The 23,865-nt window shown below is 34.6% G+C and overlaps 1 protein-coding gene across 1 annotated transcript in view; it reads left to right on the plus strand.

Moving 5' to 3' along the window:
* The first annotated feature begins 703 nt into the window (after positions 1-703).
* The window catches only part of rspo3 (R-spondin 3), a 28,252-nt gene continuing 5,090 nt past the window's right edge, over positions 704-23,865 (plus strand). The window contains exons 1-5 of the mRNA XM_015349810.2: positions 704-1,480; positions 11,981-12,172; positions 15,201-15,347; positions 16,297-16,443; positions 17,786-17,974. Coding sequence (XP_015205296.1) covers positions 1,387-1,480; positions 11,981-12,172; positions 15,201-15,347; positions 16,297-16,443; positions 17,786-17,974 — 769 coding nt within the window. The 5' untranslated portion in view covers positions 704-1,386. The remainder of the gene's footprint in view (positions 1,481-11,980; positions 12,173-15,200; positions 15,348-16,296; positions 16,444-17,785; positions 17,975-23,865) is intronic.

The raw sequence follows: 23,865 nt of genomic DNA on the forward strand, positions 1-23,865 counted from the left end.
TTATCTCTAAATTACAGCAATTTGTAAACAAACTAGAGCACTGTAATTGCTGGCAAGAAAAAAGTTAGTAAATGAATATAATAGCTTCGTTCTATATTATCTTTGTGCCAAGTGTCTAATCTCGGATTTACTGTATTTAAACTTTCAAATTTCTTCAACTCCTCAAGGTTTGCAATCTCACATCATCAATTTACCAAACTACCACAAAGAGATACGTTTTGATACAAAAATACCTATTATTTTTCTTTTACAAAGAAAAGCCATCAGATTTAAAAGGAATAAAAAGTAACTACATCTTGCCTTAGATGTTTGTTAGAATATGATTATCTTCCGATATTTTTAGCATCTATGGTACTGATGCGCCTATACAAACTTCAAATCCCATTTGTGTAATAGAAAGTTGAAGTTCAAAACTGTTAACAGTGGTTTATTCTGGTATCAAGGCTAAAAAAATCGTGGAAAATATATCACAACACAGACAGACAGTACATGATAAACTTGTGAGCAAAAAATAAGGAAATGGATAAGAACGAATCAGAATCACTTGAAATAAATTAACGGAAAAATATCATTGTGAAGGAAGGTCCCCCATAATTCGATCTATAAATTGTAAATGTACGAGGGCTTCAATTTAAGTTAAAACAGTCAATGGGGTGTAGAATGCTCTGACGTTGTGGTCTCGCCTCCAAATAAACTTTCAGAAGCGAGCAGGAGACAGCAGTAAGTTGAAGCCTCACATCTCTGAGTAGATCCCAGACTTAGTGAATGGAAGTCATGCTTTTGGAGTGCAATACTCAAAAGAAGAGGATAAGAAACTAAACAAATTCGACGGTGGATAATTCAGACATCAGAATTTATTATACTAAGAAGATGAAATTCTAATAAGATCGAAGTTCTAATAAGTGATGGAAACTAAATCTAAACACACACGGAGCTTTGTTGAATAGAGCATCTCACTAGCTGGACGATAGAGATTACTTGTCACTGATGTTCATACGGGTGGAAATACTGAAAGAAGAAACTAAACCCAAGCCTCCTTACTTTGCTCCGATTAGTCGCAATTTAACACTTTTCAAGTCCTTCCCAATATTTTCCTATTGGATGGTGAAAGAAAACCACAGTTTCTAGGCAATTGTATATTTTAAAGATTTTTTTTTTCGTTTGCAGGATACTATCCATATATACGTATGGATTTTATTATGTTTATGACTTGAAAATGTTACTTCTACAACGGTCACGGTGTTTTCGGACCCTTCTTGACAATACTTCTCTTACATCTATGATTTTTTGGGAGTTTTGCTTCTTTTGGGGATAAAAAGGTAAATCGACGGATAAACTCATTGAAGGTACTGATATAAACAGAAGAAGAACCATCTCCAGGTTACTATGCAATTACGACAGTTATCCTTTGTTTTGATCTTCTTACATTGTATGGAATACATTGACAGCCAGCACGCCTCCAGAAGCAGGCAACATAGACGTAAGTATAATCTTCATATGATGCTTATTCACCTGTTTTGAAAAGATGTCGTTTCTTCACGTCTATTCACGGTTTGTGTTTGAGTATGATATACATGTTCAATGAGGCTACAGTACGTCTCCCCTATCCTGTTTTGCAAGGGGGTTATTGGACTAAAATACGTTTATTAATTAATAAAACAGAAATGACACATTCCTTCTTAATCCTTAATGTAACAAACTGCAAGTTATAATTCCGACATGTTATTTGATAATAAGTATTCCATATTTGTATATAAAAAAATCAAAGCAAATAACATAACACGTCGAAATAAATGAACATATTGAAGATTTGTTATATAGTTTATGCATATTAATCTGACATTTTATTTAATCCTCTGTATCAGACGAAAAACGTATGCACTCTCACGTTGTACAAGACTCCAACTCAGCTAGGACTAAATATAATAAGTTAATAATTACTGATACTGTATATGTAGTGCATCAAAAACTGCTTAATATTAATGGACGTTTATATACACATCCTAAAGTTAAATTTAAATCGCAACACGCTACTGAACCTCGCTGTTATTCTTGGAATTTTACCTTGTTTGTATGATATGGCCTCTTTCTAGGAATCTAACAAAAGTTAGTTGCATGTTCTGCATACCTTTTTTTATTTAAACAACGTATGAACTCTGCATATTTTTCATTTTGGTTTGTATCTTATACAGTACCTTCAGTTACAAAGCAATTTGATGGATCCAGAAACAGACTATCTGAAAATATATATACTGTATGGATAACTTCATTACTAAGACCTACCACCTCCTTCAATAAACTTAAGATCAGCAGACAGATGTATTAATAAATATTCAATCATGACCTCCAAGCAAAAGTAGTAGACTACATTATCATAAGCGAAAACCTGTCAATCATTTAATGAAAATGAAAAATTAAATTGGTGTTTTAACTGTTTATAAACATTGTTCAAATCAGTTCATGCTTTTTGAAATGATATATGTGAAACATTTAAAACTAAAGACACCCTATTGTCTTTAAGTACAAATAACTATAAGGTTTCGCTATGAGTAAACTAATAAGTGGAAAGAATTCGTTGTTTTCTTATCAAAAGCACCATTGACGCGCTGCTAAATTCAACCCATTGATTAACATTGAATCCCTCTGATCTCGATCTCTGTACCTTACATTTAGTGTATCTGTCTTATTAACTGTAAGTAAAACTTTCTAATAGTATTGACCAGTCCAGTCTATAGTCCTGTACTGTATGTATCATACATGCTACAGATAAAACATCGCTGCACTAACGCTGTCAGTGGGACGCCGCACGTTCACTCTTTCCTTAGTTGCGCATTTCGGTATTCTTGTGTATTGCGCCATCTGCAGCTATGAGACTGTAAATGCAGACTTTAATGTGCGTGCGTAGTTATGAGCACCGCACTATACACAACCAACGCAAACTATTTACTTTTAATACTTTTTAAGCTTATTGTAACTGAAGTAAACCCACAATTTCAGACCTATTATTTAAATGGTCGAGGTTAGTAGAAAAAGGTAAAATTATATTTAATTATTTAAAAGGTGATATTTACGTACAGTATGGATGTATGATCAAGGGTTCCTTTAAAATAAAACATGATAACTATTACAAGAAACAGCTTGGTCTTGAAAAGATTTAGGAATGTTTATCACCTCTCAGATATCAACAAGCACTCTAATGCTAACGAAAGACGTCATTCCTAGGATCTCCTAGGATTTCAGCAATCCTATGAAATTGGGATAAAACATTTATTGCTTTCAAGCAGCACTTTTACTTTAAAATGTACTTCAGTAATAACAAGTGCCTTTTGAAATGGTATAAGCTTTTACCTATATTAACATAAATCTTTTTATCCACACTCACACTTTTACAATTCACAACTCACAATTTTATTGAAGGAGTTACAATCATACTGTATTTATGATAGATCAAACAATAATGTTGGTTTTTTAACTTCCTTTACTTTTGACAAGATCCAGATTGTGTGTACCACATCACAGGCCATAATGTCTCCATCAATTATATATAGGATATACAGTAAAAGCATCTTGTGACAGTAGAGATAAACCAAGCATAACAACATTTTTAGATCTTTAAGCTAACATACATCTAGTTTCTTTATTTTTTGCTTTTTTAATTTGATGTAATTTTCACTGTTCTCCTCAGCACATTTTAATGGTACAAGGTAAGAATTAACTAGCAAGGATTTTCATAGAAATGCAAAATATTGCTCTGCTTTTGATTTGCAAATCACAGGTGTGCCTTGTGGTACATTCAACAATTATTTCATAAGTTATAGCACTTTAGGAAGTTACATACTGTAATACTGTATGTTTTAAGCACTTTACAATTTCAGTTTAAAATGAACATGAACATATTTAAAGTATTTTAAAGTTTTTATTGCAAATATTTTAGAAGATAATTTAATATTGAGACTGCTCACTTGTTCCTGGTGAAGGTATACAAACAATTGCAAATATTAATTATATTTTAAAATTAAATATATCATGCCATGAAACTGTTTTACATTTTTGACAATTATCAATTGGACTTACTGCTGAATATTACTGATTGCTTAATATTCTTTGCCAAGTGCTGTATATACCAAAAATGTTTTGGCTACAGTCTAGCTATTTTTTAATTTTTTATCAGGGACTTTGTAGATTGCATATAATCGGTTCTTTTATAATCTTATCTTCCTTAAGTATCACTTATTTAAGACAATGATTTTTCTAACATGTATTAGCACATATTAGAAATGCAATTAATCAGTGTCATATTTAAGTTCAGTTCAATGTAATATGTTTTATTATTTTGCAAAATATCAACATTTTATTTATTACTGTACAGAGTTAAAATTAACAGTATTTTAAAAACAGCAATTGCATAGTATCATATTTTTAGAACTACTATTCCCTATAAAACATTACAGGGAAATGTTTAATGCTTATTAAGACTTTGCAGATGATAAACTGATTCATAGAATCAGTGCCCCTTGTCTCAAATAAAGAACAAAAAGGAACTTGGGGTCTCTGGTTACTCATACAGCCATGAATCAGGGTTGAGTCTGGAAGAGTGTTTTATTCCAAGTATAAGAAGCCGTGTGCCATAAATTAAAATAACACAGCAGGTACACTGATCATTCATCTTTAGAATTACTTTTGTAATTAGGTTAAAAAGTAGGCCTAAGATTGAAATCTATAATCCTTTTTCTCAACTCATATGAACTTTGATGGGATGAATCCTGATTAAGGCAGTCCTGTTTTTGACATTTTGTTTTAGGTAAATGTACTGTATACATTGGAAGCTTTTACATGCTGTATTTTCAGTTTGAGGTTTGTTTTGAATATGTTTTAGAATTTCCAGTCTCGTGATGTTATTACTCTTGCTACGCAAAGCTCAAAGGGGTCTGCCCAATAGCAGAACAGAAGTAGGAATTCTTTTAATTCAGGGTTCTGTGCATTGGAAAGTTTGGCAGGAATACATGAGGGCAAATGGACTGCAGTTGTAAAGTTTTCTTAGATATGTCAAACATATTTACAATGATGTATTGCAAACTGTGGTTGCCAGCCCTGAAAAACTTTAAAAGCTTATAAATTATATAGAACAAGGCCATAAAGAATATCAGATATTGGATGTTTTTTGCTTCAACAGATTTAGCTTAGTGACATATTACACCGTATTGTTTTTTTATTTTTCAGGTTTTCTAAAGTACATTTACTTTAACCAGGCAATTACATTGGCAAACTAATTACAAGACAAACATCAAACTTGCATAATTGTACTAATTTAATTAATAAGGTTATATACATATACAGTGCCTTGCAAAAGTATTCACCCCCTTTGGACATTTTCACCTTTTATTGTGTTACAGCATGGAACCATGATGGTTGTAACTGAGAATGTTTGCCACTCATCAACACAAAGTACTCTATAATGTCAAAGTGAAAACAAATCCAGACATTTTACTAAATTAATAAAAAATAAAAAAAACTGAAAATAATTGAATACATAAGTATTCACCCCCTTGCTTTGACACACCTAAATTACCTCTGAAGTAACCAATTCTCTTCTTTATGTCACATAATTACTTGATTGGAGTCCACCTGTTTGCAGTTGAGGTATTTCACATGATTTCAGAATAAATACACCTGTGTCTGGGAGCTTCCCCACTTAGGTAGTGCATTTCCAAGGAAACACTACACCATGAAGACCAAGGAACATTCCAAGCAGATCTGAGACAAGGTTCTTGAAAAATACCAGTCAGGGCAAGGATGTAAGAAAATTTCCAAGGCATTGAATTTACCTCAAAGCACAGTGCAGTCCATCATTAAAAAAGTGAAAATACATTTGTGAATCTGCCCAGAACTGTCCGTCCTCCAAAACTGAGTGGAGAGCCGTAGTAAGGGAGAAACCAAGAGCCATATCACCCTGCAACTCACAACTGGCAACCCAGTGAAGCTAAGCAAGTGTGACCAGGGAGACCTCCTGGGTTGCTGCTGGAAGAGGTGTTAGTGGGGCCAGCAGGGGGTGCTCACCCTGTGGTCCGTGTGGTTCCTAATGCCCCAGTATAGTGATGGGGACACTATACTGTAAATAGGTGCTGTCCTTTGGATGAGACGTAAAACCGAGGTCCTGACTCTCTGTGGTCATTAAAAATCCAAGGCTGTTTCTCGAAAAGACTAGGGGTGTAACCCCGGCATCCTGGCCAAATTTCCCATTGGCCCTTACCAATCATGGCCTCCTAATAATCCCCATCTATGAATTGGCTTCATTACTCTGCTCTGCTCCCCACTGATAGCTGGTGTGTGGTGAGCGTTCTGGCGCACTATGGCTGCCGTCGCATCATCCAGCTGCACATTGGTGGTGGTGGAGGGGAGTCCCCATTGCCTGTAAACGCTTTGAGTGGAGTGTCCAGAAAAGCGCTATATAAGTGTAAGCAATTATAATTAATTATTAACTGCAACTCTAAAGGAGTTACAGCCCTTCATGACAGAGATGGGAGAAACTGTGCATGAGACAACAATAGCATGCACACTGAATAAATCTGGCTTGTATGGAAGGGTGGCAAGAAGAAAGCCTTTGTTGAAAAAAACTCATATCACATATCGGCTGGAGTTTGCCCAAAGGTATGTGAGAGACTCAACAATTTAGAGGAAGATTCTATGGTCTGATGAGACCAAAATTGAACTTCTTGTTTGGCGCAAACCTAACACAGCACATCACACTGAGAGCACCATCCTTACAGTAAAGTATGCTGGTGGCAATGAAAAAATGAATGGAGCTACCCAAAGAGACTCACAACTGTAATTGCTGGCAAAGGTGGTCCTACAAAGTATTAACTCTGGGAGGGGGTGAATACTTATGCATTCAATTATTTTCTGTTTTTTATTTTTAATTAATTTAGTAAAATGTCTGGATTTGTTTTCACTTCGACATTATAGAGTACTTTGTGTTGATGAGTGGCAAAAATTCTCAGTTAAAGACATCATGGTTCAATGCTGTAACACAACAAAATGTGAAAAAGTCCAAGGGGGGTGAATACTTTTGCAAGGCACTGTATATCTTCAAAATAGCCAACCAACACTCTGTGGTAGCTTCAGCAAAGCCTACAAATTCAAGAAAAAAGAAAAACATTGGAAATAAAGAAGACAATTTAGTTTACTTAATGAGGGTCAGGACAGATGAGGAACTGTCCCCATTTCAGCCAGAAGATTAACAAAAGCATTTGATCAAGTATACAGACTGAAAAATTGAGGTGAATAAAACACAATGTAAAACTAAAGCTTACATATATGGAAATGCTTCCCTGTTGTATTATGAGTTTTAATTAGATTTACTCATTGCAGATTACCTGAATAAGTGGCTTATTTTCTCTCTTATTTACATTACATTTTCATTAGCATTATTAACATCAACATGTGAAAGTTGTGCAACCTAATCATCCACAATTGGCTGTTTTGCCTGGTGATGGCTGTTACTGTTCAACGACCCACTAGAGTATTGTGCAATAAGAACAAGAGTATCGATTGTAAAATTTAGGCATATCAAAAACCTCTAATAGAAAACATGCAATGCTCTTCAGTGTACTCACTGAATTTGAAAATTCAGTAATTTTCAAAAGGCTTTCTTAAAAAAAAGTGTACTCTACTGTGTTTCATTATTTTCTAAATAGTCTTAGCTCTTCAAAGTTCATTCTTACATTGCACCACCCTTCACAAGAATGACCCCTTGACTTGGATTCCCTGGCTTCAGTTTATTGACAACACAACTAGTTCACTAGTTGTGGTAAAAATGCAGTGAATTATAGTGAACTACAGTATGAAATAAGACTATTCTACCAATAATTTGAAATATCCTATTTATTTAAAATATAAAAATAGAATGACATAAAGTATTGAAGAAACTTAAAAATAGAATCTGCACCAATGCTTGAAGTAACTGAAATGTATATACAGCAGGAATATTAAGTTCAATGGCTTTGGCACTCATGGTCAACTAAATCACAACATAAAGAGGCAATACTCTGCGTTCACAGCTTTACTGATTCATCTAGAAATGATAAACTTTAAATAAACCCCCATCATGACATGCCTATTGTACCTGACGTAGAGCAATGAAAAATGCAAAATATGGGATTGGGCCTCAAAAAGATATTGAGTAAAGCAGCTCCTTTTAAACCCAGTGGACTACAGGAACATGTATTTTTATTAGCATGTAAGTATCATGATAGAATTAATTATTTCTAAGCATAACACAGTGACTGTTTGAAAGTGTACAGTACTTTGTTCCCTGAGATACAATCAGTTTTAACTGGTTAGCTAAAATGTGGTGTACACATTAATTTGTAATATGGAAACAGCCTAAAGATGATTAACTTAATTTTGAACATTAAGTATTAACTATCACTCTAACACTATCACATATGAGGAGAAGAACTATTGTAGGTTCAGAGACAAGACAAAGGATAAGAAACTGTTTGAAATATTCACTATTCACTATTTTAAGTTTGCAAGTATCTGCAAAAATTCCTTCCCTCAAATATTTTGCCACATTTTTCAGTGACTATTCATGAATACAATTTTAAAACCAAGCAATAAAAATTCAGTTCAACAGGAAATCATAGTATAAATTATTGTAATAAAATTTGAATTACTGGTATTTATAATTTATTAATCATATTTATTGCACCAAAGTAGTCAAATGTACCTAAACATTCTATAACAAATCTAATGAAGTTTTAATTTAATTAAAATCAAATTAAAAATAGTCTTTAGAAAATGGTATCACAATGTACATTACGTTTTTGGTTATAGACAATTATGTAATTATGACAATTATTAGAATTATGTAACCAATTGCTACAGTTGCAAAGTACCATCACCTTAGAAAATGCAGTGACATGTATAGCAAGATTAAATTATAGCATTAATTAAAATACTTATACCACAAGAACCTTTTGCAACATTTCAGTCTTGCTTTTTAGTCTTCTGGGGGATGCCTTGCCCAATTCACTATTTAGCCAATTAAACTCCAGATTTAGCATTGCTCAGGCAAGTTGACCAATAGACACAGCCATACAGAGTCTCTTTTTTGATTACATATTGGTTTACAGTTTAAATAATAACCTTTTTAACATTCAAGTTAATTATAAAATACAATAAAGGATCACTACCTAAAAAGGTATTATAGGACAAGTACAAAATGGTCTGATCTTACAGTTAATTTATGATGTTGTCTAATGAGAAGCAAAAGTTACTTTGAAATCACAAAATATATTTCACATTAAGTAGGACGTGATAATACTAACCTTCTTCTCTAGCTAAGCCAAGCTAAAAACAGGTGCACTATACTAGGGGTACAAGCAACCCATGGGCTGTCAACAGCACAGAAGCCATTTTGTGGCAGTCTAAAAGCTGTTACTGAAATATTTTTTCTTAAGAATTAAATTGCCAGTTTTCTCACTGATAATGATAAAAGACTCTGATAAAATGCTGGAATGCGAAGTTAATTAAACAAGGAATTTCATTGAGAAACTATGGGGGAAAAAGCATTTATTTACCACTTTAAAAAGTTGTGGTTAAGTTTGCTTCATTGTTTTGTTTTTGCACTAGTGACTATGTTGATAGATTGTGGGAAAAATATTTTACATCTCCTGCTTAATTGGCTCATGTCAGCATCACATTTGGTGAAACATCTATGGAGTGTCAAGTATTTTCATTATGTCTACACTTGCTATTATGTTTCACGACCGCTAGAAATATCCAGCACTGAAAAAAATGTACAGACATCCCATTCACCATTTAGTGAGCCACCACTGCAGCCCTTGGTCAATTTTACATTTGTGTCTGCTGCAGTACAATGTACAGTATAGTGACACTATACACAACAGAAGAGATGTGAGAACATCTCATTATATTGAATTGATAGCATTATTATTAATTTTGGAAATGGTACTGTTTTATCAGTTTTTCATTTAGCATGCCACAGTGATATGGCATTTAGTGCTACTGTATCACTGCACCTGAGTTTAATTTTAGTAGGTATTTGTCTACAGTTCTGTATATGTATTCCCTTTCTGTGTTTGACTGGGTTTTCTCCAGGTACTCTGATTTGATCCCAGCCTCATAAAGACATGCTGATAGGTTTCAATGGCTACTCTAAAGGGTCTCTTCCTTCATGTCCGTATGTTGGATTGCCATCCCATCTAGCCAGATACTGATTCTATAAAAATGCAATTACACATCAGTGGCTTTATAGATAATTAGATCTAGAGGATAAGTTGAATAGAATGATGGTGAGAGACAGTTGAGTAAGTGCAGTCCTGAAGTTCAGGTTCAGCTATTTCCACCACCTGGACTAGAGACTGAAGCAAAGTATGTACAGTATATACAGTACAAGCAACAGTGATTCAGAGGGATTGCAGAATCAGGCCCTGCCAGGAGAATGTTGCTGCAGTTCAAACAGATCTAAGGCCTGGTCTTGCAGCTGAGTAGTTCCAGGGAAAGACTCTGCTGAGTGTATTAGGGGGAAGATCATATCAGAAGAATAAGGGATTAAAGAAAATAACATGGTACAGTCAGAAGAAATAGTTTGATGGATCAGAAGGGGGGGAGAAGAAGAGGTGAAGAGGAGGTCAGATGCTGATAGGCTAATGGTGAGATTAATTGTATAAAGTATAAAGAATATTCAGTACACAAATTTGCAAGATGTTACAAAACAATGTAAAGCAGAAGATTTAAGCCTAGAACTGGTAGGGAAAATGACAGGACAAGATAAGAGAGCCCAGGTAGTTGGTATGGAAGATTAAAAAGACGGGTTCTAGATCTCTTCATTACAACTGTGAAAATAATAAAATGGATGAAAATCACCCAAACCAAGACACCTGGGATCTGAAAAGTGATTTATATCAGAAGTCTTCACCCTGACTTAGAACATGGGGTAGGTTTTGCGTAGTTTTATACTGTTTGCTCACTTTTCTGGGATGCAAAGATCTTTAAAAAAATAAATGACCATATTTACGAACTTTAAAATGGATCAGCACCTATCATATAGACAAACTACCCTGAGGTACTTAACATAACATTTAGAAAGTCTGAGCTTTTTGTTTTGAACTTTTGTATTATCAATAGTACCATTCTTGTGTAACCTCATTAAAGTGGAGTTGGGCCACAATCCATCTAGAGGAACAGCCCTCACTAGCTAAGACTTTGCACTTTCATTTTGTTCTATTTTATTATTATTCTTTAAATATTTATAGTAATGAATGGCACAGTAGTTCGGCTCTTAGCATGGCTGCCTCATAGCTCTTAGTTCTTGGGATTTGAGTACAGTCAGGTATACTCCCCATGACCATGAGGGTTTTCATAGAGTGCTCTGATTTTCTCAAACAGTCCAAAGACAATTTGTCAAAGTTTGTTAATTGTCCCTGTATGGGTGGAAGTGTCCTGCAATACATTTCTGCAGGATGTAACCAGCTTTGTCTGTCAGGTTAGGCACTGGCTCACTGCAACCTTGCATTAAACTAAGTGATTGTTAAAAGAAGTATGGATGGACTTCTAGTACAGCACGTACTGTATGTATATTATAACACCTGCTATGATAGGTTCTTGATGAAAGAAATGACTAATGCTGTATTACAATGTAATTATTCACTGCAAAATTACTACAGCTATCTTTTATTTACATTTATAATTGTGTTCCATATTTCATGCAAGTTAAACATATGCTGCAATTTAATGTTACTGAGGGACTTTGCTGTCAGCTGAGCTCATAGGTCTCAGCCACATTCCTTTAGTAACTCTGACACACGAGTAAGTGATTGACAAAAACATATTAAACTATAGCCATTCAATTATCATTGTGCAAAGAGAATATTCCTCAGGCATCACTATTACATGTAAAGGGAAAAAGCTGATATTCACCACACACTCATTTTCTTCCTCTTTGTTATTTTTTCAGAAAATCCTGGCGTTAGCCATGGCTGCCAAGGGGGATGTGCTACATGTTCTGATTACAATGGATGTCTGTCATGCAAGCCAAGGCTGTTTTTTTTCTTGGAGAGAAATGGGATGAGGCAGACTGGAGTTTGCCTGCCCTCCTGCCCAAGTGGTTACTATGGCACAAGGTCACCTGACATAAATAAATGCACAAGTAAGTGATAATGAAGATTATTAAAGTGGAAAACCATTATTGAACTTGATCAAACAAATATAAAAAAGATCAAATTATGTTTACACTAGCGAAACATAGAAATAAAAACAGTAAATAAAACACTTAGTAAATAGAAAAGCAGAATAACATTATAGCTCTGATTACACTGAATTATGTTGAATAATAAAGTAAAAATATCACTTGTCTTTGATATTTCTTGTCATTTTTTTAAAGGTCATTGAATGCAATACAAATGAGAACATACCTATTTTATACTGCTGTGTTTCTTTTTTTAATAGCCTTGGTCTTTCCTTGACCCCTGTTGCATTAACCCACTTGCACTTTTCCCTGTCTCTTCATCAGGCTTAATCTGTCTTAAACCTGGAGAATTTCCCAGAATCAAGCTTCATTGGTTTGATACCTTAAATAAGAGTTCTGCAATTTCTAACATAACAAAATAATGTTGTCATTACCATGAGTTCATATCAGTGTACTGCTGGACATTTATACTAAGACTACAAAATGAAAGACCGAGCAATGAGTGAGTGTTTTGGTGGTACAGTACAGTACGTTATATACAAAAAGCATGAACTTATATTCTATACAGTGCCTTTCAAAAGATTTCACACCCTTCTTATGGTTTCCCATTTTTTAAAACCACAAAATTATACATAAACATTTTTTTTAATGTATTCAAAATGCTGAAACTGAAGACTAAAAAAATATGTTTGCTGCATACATTTTCAAACCCGTGAATTTATTATTTGGTGGAAACACCTTTGACAGCAATTACTGCTGCAAGTGTTTTACCCTGTTTGCATACCAGCTTGGTACAGTTTTTGCCAGTTCTTCTTGGCAGATTTGATTAAGATCTCTAGCATTTGTTCGGACTGCTGATGACCAGCAGTTTTTAAGTTTTCCAAAGATTCTTAATTGGATTCAAGTCAAGACTTTCAAATGCAGCTATAGCCTTGTGCTTTTCATAATTCTCCTGCTAAATGGTGAATTTTCACCCCAGTTTACAGACTAAGACTGATATTTGCTAGTATGTTGTTCTTTCTATTTTTTCTTCAGTCTTCAGTCTTTTTTCTTCAATCCTAAAAAGCTTTCCATTGCCTTCTTAGGAGAAAAATAACTATAGCATTTAGTATTGGTTAGCTGTAGGGATAGTATTGGCTAGGTGATACACTATATTGGTTTTGTGCCAGATGTAATATTTTACACTTTCAGTGTATACCAATCAGTTTGAAGATTGTCTCATCTGACCACATACAATAGGCTATGCCATGTGTTTCTAGCATCATAGCATCATTTTGTTGATATGGGGTATTGTTGATTGATGCACATTTTCTCCCATTTCAACCATTGAACTTTTTAGTTTTTTCAAAGTTGTTGTTGGCCTCTTAATTTCAACTGTCACCAGTTTTGTCCTTGCCCAACTGCTCAGGTTGGAGGGATGACCTAATCTAGGCAGTGACTGGATGGTACAGTACAATATACCTCCCAATTCTAGATAATTGAGTATCAAGATACTAATTGACTAAACTAGGTCTTTGGGTAGACCATGCTACCTTATACCTTTTCCTGATCTATCTTTTTCACTGACTTTTCATTAATTGTTTGAAATAGAATAAAAACACCTATTACTGTACAGAGCCCTCTCAACTAACTAATGTTTGTGGCTTGTTAAGGTAATTTTGTGCAGCTAAATTGATTTAAGTTTGCCACAGCAAAGGGTTCGAATACTTAAGCAATCATGACTTTAAGTTTTTCATTCATGTTATGTATTTGCTACTTTTTGTTGTGTTAACTTGTGGTTGTATATGTAATAGATATTAATTGCTATTTCAAAATGTCATGACTACAGTTTTAAAGTCACAACAGATGATAATTGTACAAGGGTCTGAATAATTTTTCAAGACATTGTATAAATACTTTTTCGTTAATACAATCATAAATAGTCATGAGTATAATTTTGCACATGCGAGCCTTTAAAAGTTGCAATTTTTATTAAAGACAAAAACAGCCCAATATTACCATGAAATCTGCAAAAGTCAATGAACTTTTTGCACAACTTCTGAAGAAAGTTACTTGAGAACTATAGCAAAAATACCACAGTTTAAAACTATCAAACTAGCTTTTAAGGATATCTTTCAGAAAAGATGGTTCTTATAATAAAGCTGGAATTCTGACATAATATGAAAAAAACTGAAGTAAAACTAAGTAACTTAATATGTTGTTTTACATCTGCTTCATATGTTGAAAATTTGGAAGAATACAGGAAAATAAGAACTTTAGATTAGTAAGGTTTCTTCCAAGTCTGTCATGGACTGTGAAAATGTAGTTGTATTTATTCTTAGAATATTGTGAAGACATATGCATGTTAGGGTTTCATTTTAATTTCAGCATAATTATCTTGAAATTATTATAATATTATATTATCACATGATACAGTATACAGTATATATATAATATGATAACCCATGTTTGATGTGAAATTAAAGATTAGAAAGTAAAAGAGACAAAAATACAAAAATACCAAGGATTTTGACAGTGTAAAGGCTAAATGTACCCAATTAATAAAACTATATACAAGTTTTTAAAAAGAAACTGCTTTCATCAGTGTTTTTTTATTGCTGTGCATTGTTACAGAATTAATGTGCCTCTGGAATGTAGAAAAAAGTGCAATGCTAATTTTGTCTGTAAAGTAAATTCTTCAACTCATTCAAGTCCAAGAAATGTTAATGGTAATAATAGAGATGAGACTACTAACAGCATATTTCTGAGCACTATTTTATCTGCAATTATTCAGAAATTATCACTCTCAAGCACTCATAATACGATGTTCATATCATTAATGAAATGTTTCTTTCCAAAGAGAATGGGAAATCCTGTGAACTTTCAAGTTATTTTTCTAAATTTCCAGAGTTCACACTTCATAAGAGTTAACAATTACATACATACATTAGCAATATACTTACAGTACTTGTATACAGTATGTTTACTTTAATTTTCCTCTGTTTTTCAGAATGCAAATCAGACTGTGATGCTTGCTTCAACAAAAATTTCTGCACCAGATGTAAAGCTGGATTTTATTTATATAAGGGAAGGTGTCTAGAGAGTTGTCCAGAAGGACTTGGTCCCAATGACCAACTGATGGAATGCACCACTATTGGTAAGTTCTCCTAAAGTTTTTGCTTGTCTGTAGAAATGATATCAAACAGTCCCACATATAAATAGAATTATTTCATCAGTGGAAGTATTTTGAAATTCCTAGGTTTTCCTTAATAACAATATGTTGAAAATACACTCATAGGCCATTTATTTGTGTGGTAGGTCTTTTATGGTAGATACACACTGCATTTGCTAAGATTGCTTTGAATAAGATTCAGAGGTAGCATAGAATAATGAGGACTAAAAGATTATGGGATAAATTCCCACCACAGAAACTGTTTTTATATACTTGAACTTCAATTTGTTCAATAAATCCAGCTGTATCGATGGGTGCCAGCATTGTTGGGGTGATCCTCTATTAGACTATTGCAGAGATTGTCATTCCTAGTCTTGAGCAACTACAGTCCAGCAGGATTTATAGGCAGCCTTAATTGATCAATGATCGGCAATCTGGAAAGTATGTTAACTCCCCTTAGTAAGTGCTGTAACTGATGGATCTAATCAAGTCATTCAGAATTTAGCTGGAATGAAAATCAGAACATAACATGGATCTCTCAGACATATTCATGCTATTATCATCAGTGTAACAGTTTGTACCTGCACCACATGCATCAATGGAATGCACAGCAGACGTGATATCTCATAAGAAGCAATATATTTTTTAAAGTTACTTCAAGTAATCATTCTTGCCTAAGCATTTGTATTTTGCCTCCTTCTCCCCCGCCTCCACCTGCTTTTGGATGGGTAGCAACACACTGCTAACCTACCCCAGGCTTGCTGCCAATACAGGAAAATCAGCAAGTTAAGCATTGTAGAACAGTGACACCCTGAAGGATAATGCCAGTAGCTAATAATGCAATGCAATATGTAAGGTCTTATAATTAACGGTTCTCGTTAGTTCTGCTGACTGAATAACAATATTTGTCTGGTATGTACTGTGTTTCTTTCAGAGTGCAAAGCTGATTGTGAGTCCTGCTTCAACAAAAATACATGCACCAGATGTAAAGCTGGTCTTTATTTACATCTAGGAAGATGCCACCATGTTTGTCCAGATGGCTTTGAGCCAAATGATCGATTAATGGAGTGCAGTATTAAAGGTACATTTTCACAATTCACCTGGACAAGTCTAAAGAGATGAAATGATATGATTTTATAGTATCTTTTGTTAATGCAAATAATGTCCTATGCCCGTGCCAGCATCTTAATTATAAATTATAAATGATAAATAAAATCAATAAAGAATTATGCTGTTAATATTAGCAGTTTGAGATATACTGTAATTTGACATTATTCTTTTTACTTTAAATAAATACAGAAATGAAAACAAATATAGGAGAGTGGTCACATGTTAACTGATACTTGTTAACCCCAAATAAATTTTATTTTAGGTGACAAATAGGGGATTAGTAACAGTCAGGGGAAAGATTTTCCACAATGAATAGACAAGTAAAAAATATAAAAATAAAAACAGTGCCTCTCTCAACTTTCCTTTTGTTACTTTGTTAGCTGAAATCAATTTCAATGACCAATCATCCAGAAATGTAAAAGACAGCCAACTTTATAAATTAATTTATTGTAAAATAAAAAATGGAAATGTCCATATTCAATTCAGATAAATTCCTTACAATAAGTAATCAAAATTGCAAAAAGCTGATTTTGAAAGGGAAATTTCACATTCTATTGTAGCACAAATAGTTCAGGTTAGGAACATTCTCTTTTTCAAGGCTTTACATCTTGGGTTTGCTCTGTCTTTTTAATTACTTGATATCTCTCATCAACTTAGCCTTTATTATTTGATAATTCACAGTATCACAATATGCCAAGACTGCTCCATTGAATGCTGTTTGATTTCTCCTTTAAAAGACTGAAATGTATTTAATGTCTTTCTAACATGCTAGTACAATAGCTCTAAATCATTAGAATTTTACCATAAATGTATTACCATTATGTATTTAATAGAGTGAGACCGTATAAATTAACAAGAAGTATATCAGTGTATACAAAATGCATACTGCATAACGCATGCTATAGCGGCACATTGGCGTAGTGATTAGTACTGCTGTCTCATAACACTGGGGCCCTGGGTTCAATTTTAAGCCTGGCGTGCTATCTACATGGAGTTTATACAATATGTTCTTTCTGTGTTTGTGTGGGTTTACTCTGGGAGCTCCAGTTTCCTCCCACAGTCCAAAGACATACTAGTAGGTTAATTGGCTTCTGGGAAAACTGTTCCTAGTTGTGGGTGTGTGCCTGTAAATCTGCCCTATGATAGACTGGCATCTTGTCCAAGGTGTACCCTCTCTTGTGCCCTGGTAGGCTCCAGCTCCCTTATAACCTTGAATTGCAAGAAGCAGCTGGAAAACGGGAAGACTGATAACCCACATGTTGTGTGCCACTAAAAAACAGACTTTATAAATCTTTTCTCTGATCATCCCTCAGTGCACTGTGAAGTGGGTGAGTGGAGCACATGGAGCAACTGTTCTCGGAAAGGGAGGACCTGTGGTTTCAGAAAAGGAGAGCAACACCGGAGTCGAGAGATCCTCCAACATCCTTCTGCTCATGGAGACCCCTGCCCAGTTACAATTGAAAAGAGAAAGTGTGTTGTACAAAGGCAGAAATGCGTAAAAGGTAAATATTATTTTCTGTTTATAAAGTGTGAATCTGTTTTGAGTTGACCACTTTCTACATACAGTACCTAGTACTTCTAAATAGTGTTTTTTTGACAGCCTTCCCAAATCACAGGTTTTATTCTATCCTTGTATATTTCCTGTACTGTATTAATACTACATTCATTAATACTAAATTCCAGCAACTAGTTTTAGTACAGATATTTTACAATGCGCTTAAAATTCACGGGATCTATTGAGATATTAGATAAGAGAAAGAAGAGAAAGAAGATGACATTCAGCAATGATGCAGAAAAAGGAAATGTTCTACCCAAGTGAAGGCTCTTGATTTATATCTGAATTGAGTGCAGTTTGTGTAAGATGTGAATCAGTGCTCTCTCCAAGACGTATGGCATCATGCATCACAAATCTGCGGAGTGCAGTGAAAAATATACGGGCTGCACCACCCAACTTTTAAATATATACAGGAATGACGTCAGTTTGGCCAGGACGTTCTGGTGGAAAGAGGTATACCTGTCCAAGAAGCAAGATAAAATACCTGATCTCAACTTTATTTCCTTGAACTGATGCAATGTCAACTCAGATTCAGATTTTTGTTTTGGTTTTTGTGGTCTACAGTATGGGTGTCCCGTTCTTAGAATTCCAGAAAATAAATAACTCACATTTTGAAATTAATATTTAATCACTCTTTTTGTTTTTTTTGGTTTTTAATCTCTGGTGGGAGTTTACATAAAGGAAAAATGTACATTGTTTAGTCAGAGACAATGTAAATAAATCCTGAGGCCCCACAGTCAAAAATATTTTATTATTGTTTAAACACCTCAGTACAGTGAGTACAAATGAAGTAAAAGCAGCTACCATCCAGATCATATCAATTAATTTCTCTAGGGTACAAAAGTTTAGCTTTGCATTATGTAGAAATAGGAAGTGATTTGTTAAGAAATACTACAGGATGTTTTATGTCTGCAACTTAGACCCCTTGAAATGCAGCTCTGGCCTCATATTTTCCCCCACGTAAATCAAAAGAAAAACATCGAATTCCCTTTAGGTGCCCTCTGAATCAAACACAAGAGAGAAGTTTCAGGGAGCTTGAAGTCTTGGGATGGAGTCACGGTAGTTCTGGTGTGGAGGGCTGCAGCCATGAGTATATTCTAAAGACACCAGAGTTGGTTAATGACCTTCCTTTGTGATTATCCAGCAGGCTGCTCACTTTAAAAATGAACTGTAAACTAATTACTATATCCTCTGGACCAAGGGTGTTTATATTCTGCATACGCCACAGGGTTAGAAGATCAACCAAAACAAACAATCCTTGTAATAATGTGAAACAGTATTCTATTACAGAACCTACCCCCCCACTCCATTTGTTTGTTGTTACTTATGCCAAGTGCTTCTTTTTTGTTGTTATTAGAGGGAAGTTAATATTTTGAAACACTTAATACCTTGCGTGATTTCCAAATATTCCAGTATTTAAAAACAATCAGCAGTTCACAGGCTGCACTAGACTGGTACGTTCAGATCTTTTGTAGCCATAATAGGCTTTTTGACTAGGTGCTTGAAACATAATACTTATACTGAATGTAGTAAACTGTATCCAAGATAGCTGGTTCATAGTAGTTCAGTAATTTATAGATTACTGGCATGCTCAATAAGATTCAGTGATACTGCACATCCTGTACAAAGTGACTGAATCTCAGCGAGCAAGAAAGCTATAAATATTTACACTTGTGTTCCTTCCAGCTGCTTTTTTGCATGTTTACACGAAATTTCCTAATTTGTTCTCCAAAGTGTTGTTTTCCTATCTGTGTCTGAAGGTTTTAGCTCTTAAAAGAAAACAGGCTATAAATGGCTTCCAAGGTTAAAGCATTCCTCAGACATGACAGACCAAAGGCTTTAATCTTTGTGTGGCTCCCGAAAAACCCAGAGATGACACCACATCTGGTACAAGGATATTGCCCCTTGTCATTAGCTTAATTGTGCTCCTCTGCATCACAATTACTATAGCAAGGAAATTGTCTAGGCTGGGGCCATGACCAGTGTTCCAATTTTCACTTTGATTCTGGCACCTTTTCCCAGTTCTACAAACTTTATTTTCTTTTGGCTATCAAGAGAAACCCACAATTCATTTATATGCTACCTTTAAACAGTCCTGAAATGGAAAGGTCCAGGCTGCATCTATACTTCATACTTGCTCAACTTTATAGTTCTTTAATGTCAGAAGACATAGTTTTATAATTTAAGGAAACTTAACTTTTAAATTTAAGAAGCAGTTGAATTGAACAAAATCTTATGTAGTTACAGTGTCTAGCAAAGGTAATAGGAAGCACCCTTCCTACTGTACAGTATGTCGCAATGATATGCCATTTTGTAAAATTACATGTTTTTTTTAAATTAATATTGTTAGAAAGTTTGGGATATATACATTTTGGCCATGTTTGAAAATGCTGTGAGTTCTTCTATTTCTCTGGTACAGTTCTGGTGATAGAGTAATAAATCAGTGTCATACCTTGGCAAGACATATATTTACAATTAATAATTAAGACAGCTACACAACATACAAAGATTCATGTACAAATTAAAGCATTTCAGAGGCCTAAATTCACAGAACTAGCACCCCAGAATTCTACCCCATCACCTGAAAGCACTACAGCACTAAAAAAGCCAAAGATAGAATAATCCAGTGTCCTAATACAGTGATACATGAATATCAATAAGAACTAAATCTCCCTTCCTACTACATGGATGCCAGAAAGTTAACAGGAATCAATCTCCCTTTTCTAAAAATGCATCACAAAATTAGACTAGAATATTTAGTATGAGAATTCATTAAATAAACTAAATCTTCTAAAATAAATACGACAGAAAACTGATCTAAAACTTATCTAAAATAATGTTCAGATTACATAGCCAGAATCTAGTCTTTACTGATCAGAACAACATCCTCTCACATGGCAAATGTTTGAAGAAGAGGTGTGTATTCTCCTGTTTTTCTGTCTTCCTTCCTCCTTATGACCTCTCTTTGTTTGTCTCTGTATTTATGTTGTGCCCTATGGCTATTAAGTGTTTATTCTTCAGTATGGTTCTAATGATTTACTATTAAGTTAATTAACAAGAATTTGATCATTTATGTTTACCATCTACTTAGCCCACCTACACTTCAATTGATACCCTTTTTCTGTGAAGCTTTCTGGGATAGGCCTTGAGTATAGAGTAGTGCAAGATGTGAAGTGCAAATGACTGGATCTTTATACTATTTTAATATCTTAATATGTTATGCTGAATATTTCATTCAAACCCTAATGCTAAAACTGAAGACTTCTAAAGTAAGATAAGTTACAGTAAATGTCAGCAAGAACTAACAGAAAAAAAAGTTGATTGCATAACAATTCAGACCCGTGAACTCAATACTTGGTAGAAACACTTTTAGCAATAATTTCAGGTGCAATACGTTTGGGTAAGATTTTAATTACATTGAAGACACTCATCAGTGGGGAGGAGAACAGGGTAATGAAGTAAATTTATAGGGGGGAATTTGGCCAGGACACTGAGGTAACACTCCTTCTCTTTTTGAGAAATGCCCTGGGATTTTTAATGGCCACTGAGACTCAGGACCTCTGTTTTACTATTCATCCAAAGGAGAGCATCTTTTTTACAGTGTAAAGTCCCCATCACTATACTGGGGCAGTAGGATCCACACAGGCTGCTGGGTGCGTACCCCTTACTAGCCCCACTAACACCTCTTCCAGTAGAAACCTTAGGTATCCTAGGAGGTCTCTCATTCAAGTACTGGCCAAGCTCACACCTGCTTATCTTCAGTGGGTTACCAGTTGTGAGTTGCAGGGTGATAGAGTTTCTGGCTATAAGATGGGTTTGCTATTCTGTCATATAGACCAGGGGTGACTGGGATATTACTGACTGATGCACATTTTTGTCTATTTTAGCCACTGAGCTGTGTAGTTATTTCTATGTTGTCATTGGCCTTAAAACAGTATCCATCACCCATTTCCTGCTTGCCCAGCAGCTCACTTAGAGGGATGAACTGATCTAGGCAGTATCTGGGTGCCTTCCACTTCTTTATGATAGACTTCACTGTGATCAATGAAATATTAAAGGTTTTGAAATTTCTGTATACTCTTATCATGCACTTTGCCTTTATACAGCTTTATTCTTGAGTTGTTTTGAAAGCTCCTTGATCTTCATAGTTGAATCCATGCTTGAAATTCACTACCCAGCTGAGGGAACTAATGGAGACAGGTGTATTTATTGTGAAAACATGTGAAGCACTATTATTGCACACAAATATGGCCAAATGGCTTATTTTTGAAGGCAATTTTGTACACCTAAATTGACAGAGCAAAGGGTTTGAATACTTATGCAATCATGACTTTTCCATTTTTTGTTCTTATTAATTATCTATCGCTTCTTTTTGCTTTTTTTTTCTTTGAATGTGTGAAGTAGGTTGTGTACAGTATATAACCTATATTAATTGATCATTATAAGTGCCATGAGCACAATCTACATGACAAGTCATGATTTCATATAAAATTGTCATATGTTAATGTGTAGTATTTTTAGGTAAGCTGATAAAAAACCTATTTAAATAGGCATTAAAAAGACATGGTTTTAATCAATAGAGAAACACAAAAGAGGAACTATGACCCACTTGGGTTATGATGATTGCCTACTTACTATTTTTATTATTGAAAACAGCCTGTCTATGAGAGAAACTACCTATAGAATTAGATGGCGGCAGACAAGTTGAGGAACAGGCCAAATCTTGGCCAGTACAGTGTCACCACACAGCCCTTGATTGTCACATCTGCCTAATTATTCTCAATTGCTCTGACTACATCACAAAAATTCAAAAAAAGAGCTAACCTTTACAGAATGACTGAAGAATGACTGTATCTTATGATTTACATAAAACAAATCCTCTTGATCAAAGGCTGTTAACATGTAGATTAAAACTGAAAAATTAAATTGCTCTCTTCAAGTGAAAAGAGAACATCTGACATGGCAGAAGAAAGAGGTGGTGGAGTAATGTATTCAACAATAAATGTCATACAACTCTAGAGAGACTTGATAGAAGAGGTTTTGTGGCAGTATGTGTGGGGTGCATTATTGTAAGCATTAGAAAGCATATTTTAAGAATTAGCAGCTCAGAGATCCAGTAGTATCAAATAGTAATTCTACTTCTGCAAGCCAATCCTGAAGTGTTTCCAGCAGGACAATGTAAAGCTCACAGTGATAAAATTACAACAGAATGACTTCAAGTTAACCAATAAACAAATTAAACATAAAGAAGGCAAAATTGTGTCTTTTCTCCTTATCTGACTCTAACAAAACATTTGTGGGAACAACATGAACATACCGTCAATTGGAAACAACTGCATCCAGCAAATCTTAGACTGCAGCTACACAAAGAGAGTGCCAGAACATCCCACAGCAGTCTATTTAGGGGCTGATCAGGTCTACACATCATTGCTGTCAGGAATCTGTTAATGCCCAAGGAAGTAATACCTAACACTAATCTTAATTAGTCATCTTTGTTTTAATTTTGACATTGTCTTACATTTAATACTGGAATCTTATCATAATTCTTTTACCTTTAATTTTATTGATGTTTTCTGTATTTTTGTTCAATGTCTATATTGAATATACACAGAGCATCAAAAGAAAATCAGTATACTTGTGCATTGTGTGAAGGCAGTAGTTTCAGGCAAAATGGAGATTCTTGTTTGAGCCACATTCTCTAGCCTTAGGGAATAATCTGCTGCCCTCAATCACTTGACCAGTTGTGAGAAAACGATTGGTCAGGTGTTTAAAAACCAGGAATAAGAGGCTAGCTGAGTTGATTTTCAATCTGCTGACTGGAGGACAGAAAACAGATCC

This window comes from Lepisosteus oculatus, chromosome 2, assembly GCF_040954835.1.
Source record: "Lepisosteus oculatus isolate fLepOcu1 chromosome 2, fLepOcu1.hap2, whole genome shotgun sequence".
NCBI lineage: Eukaryota > Metazoa > Chordata > Actinopteri > Semionotiformes > Lepisosteidae > Lepisosteus > Lepisosteus oculatus.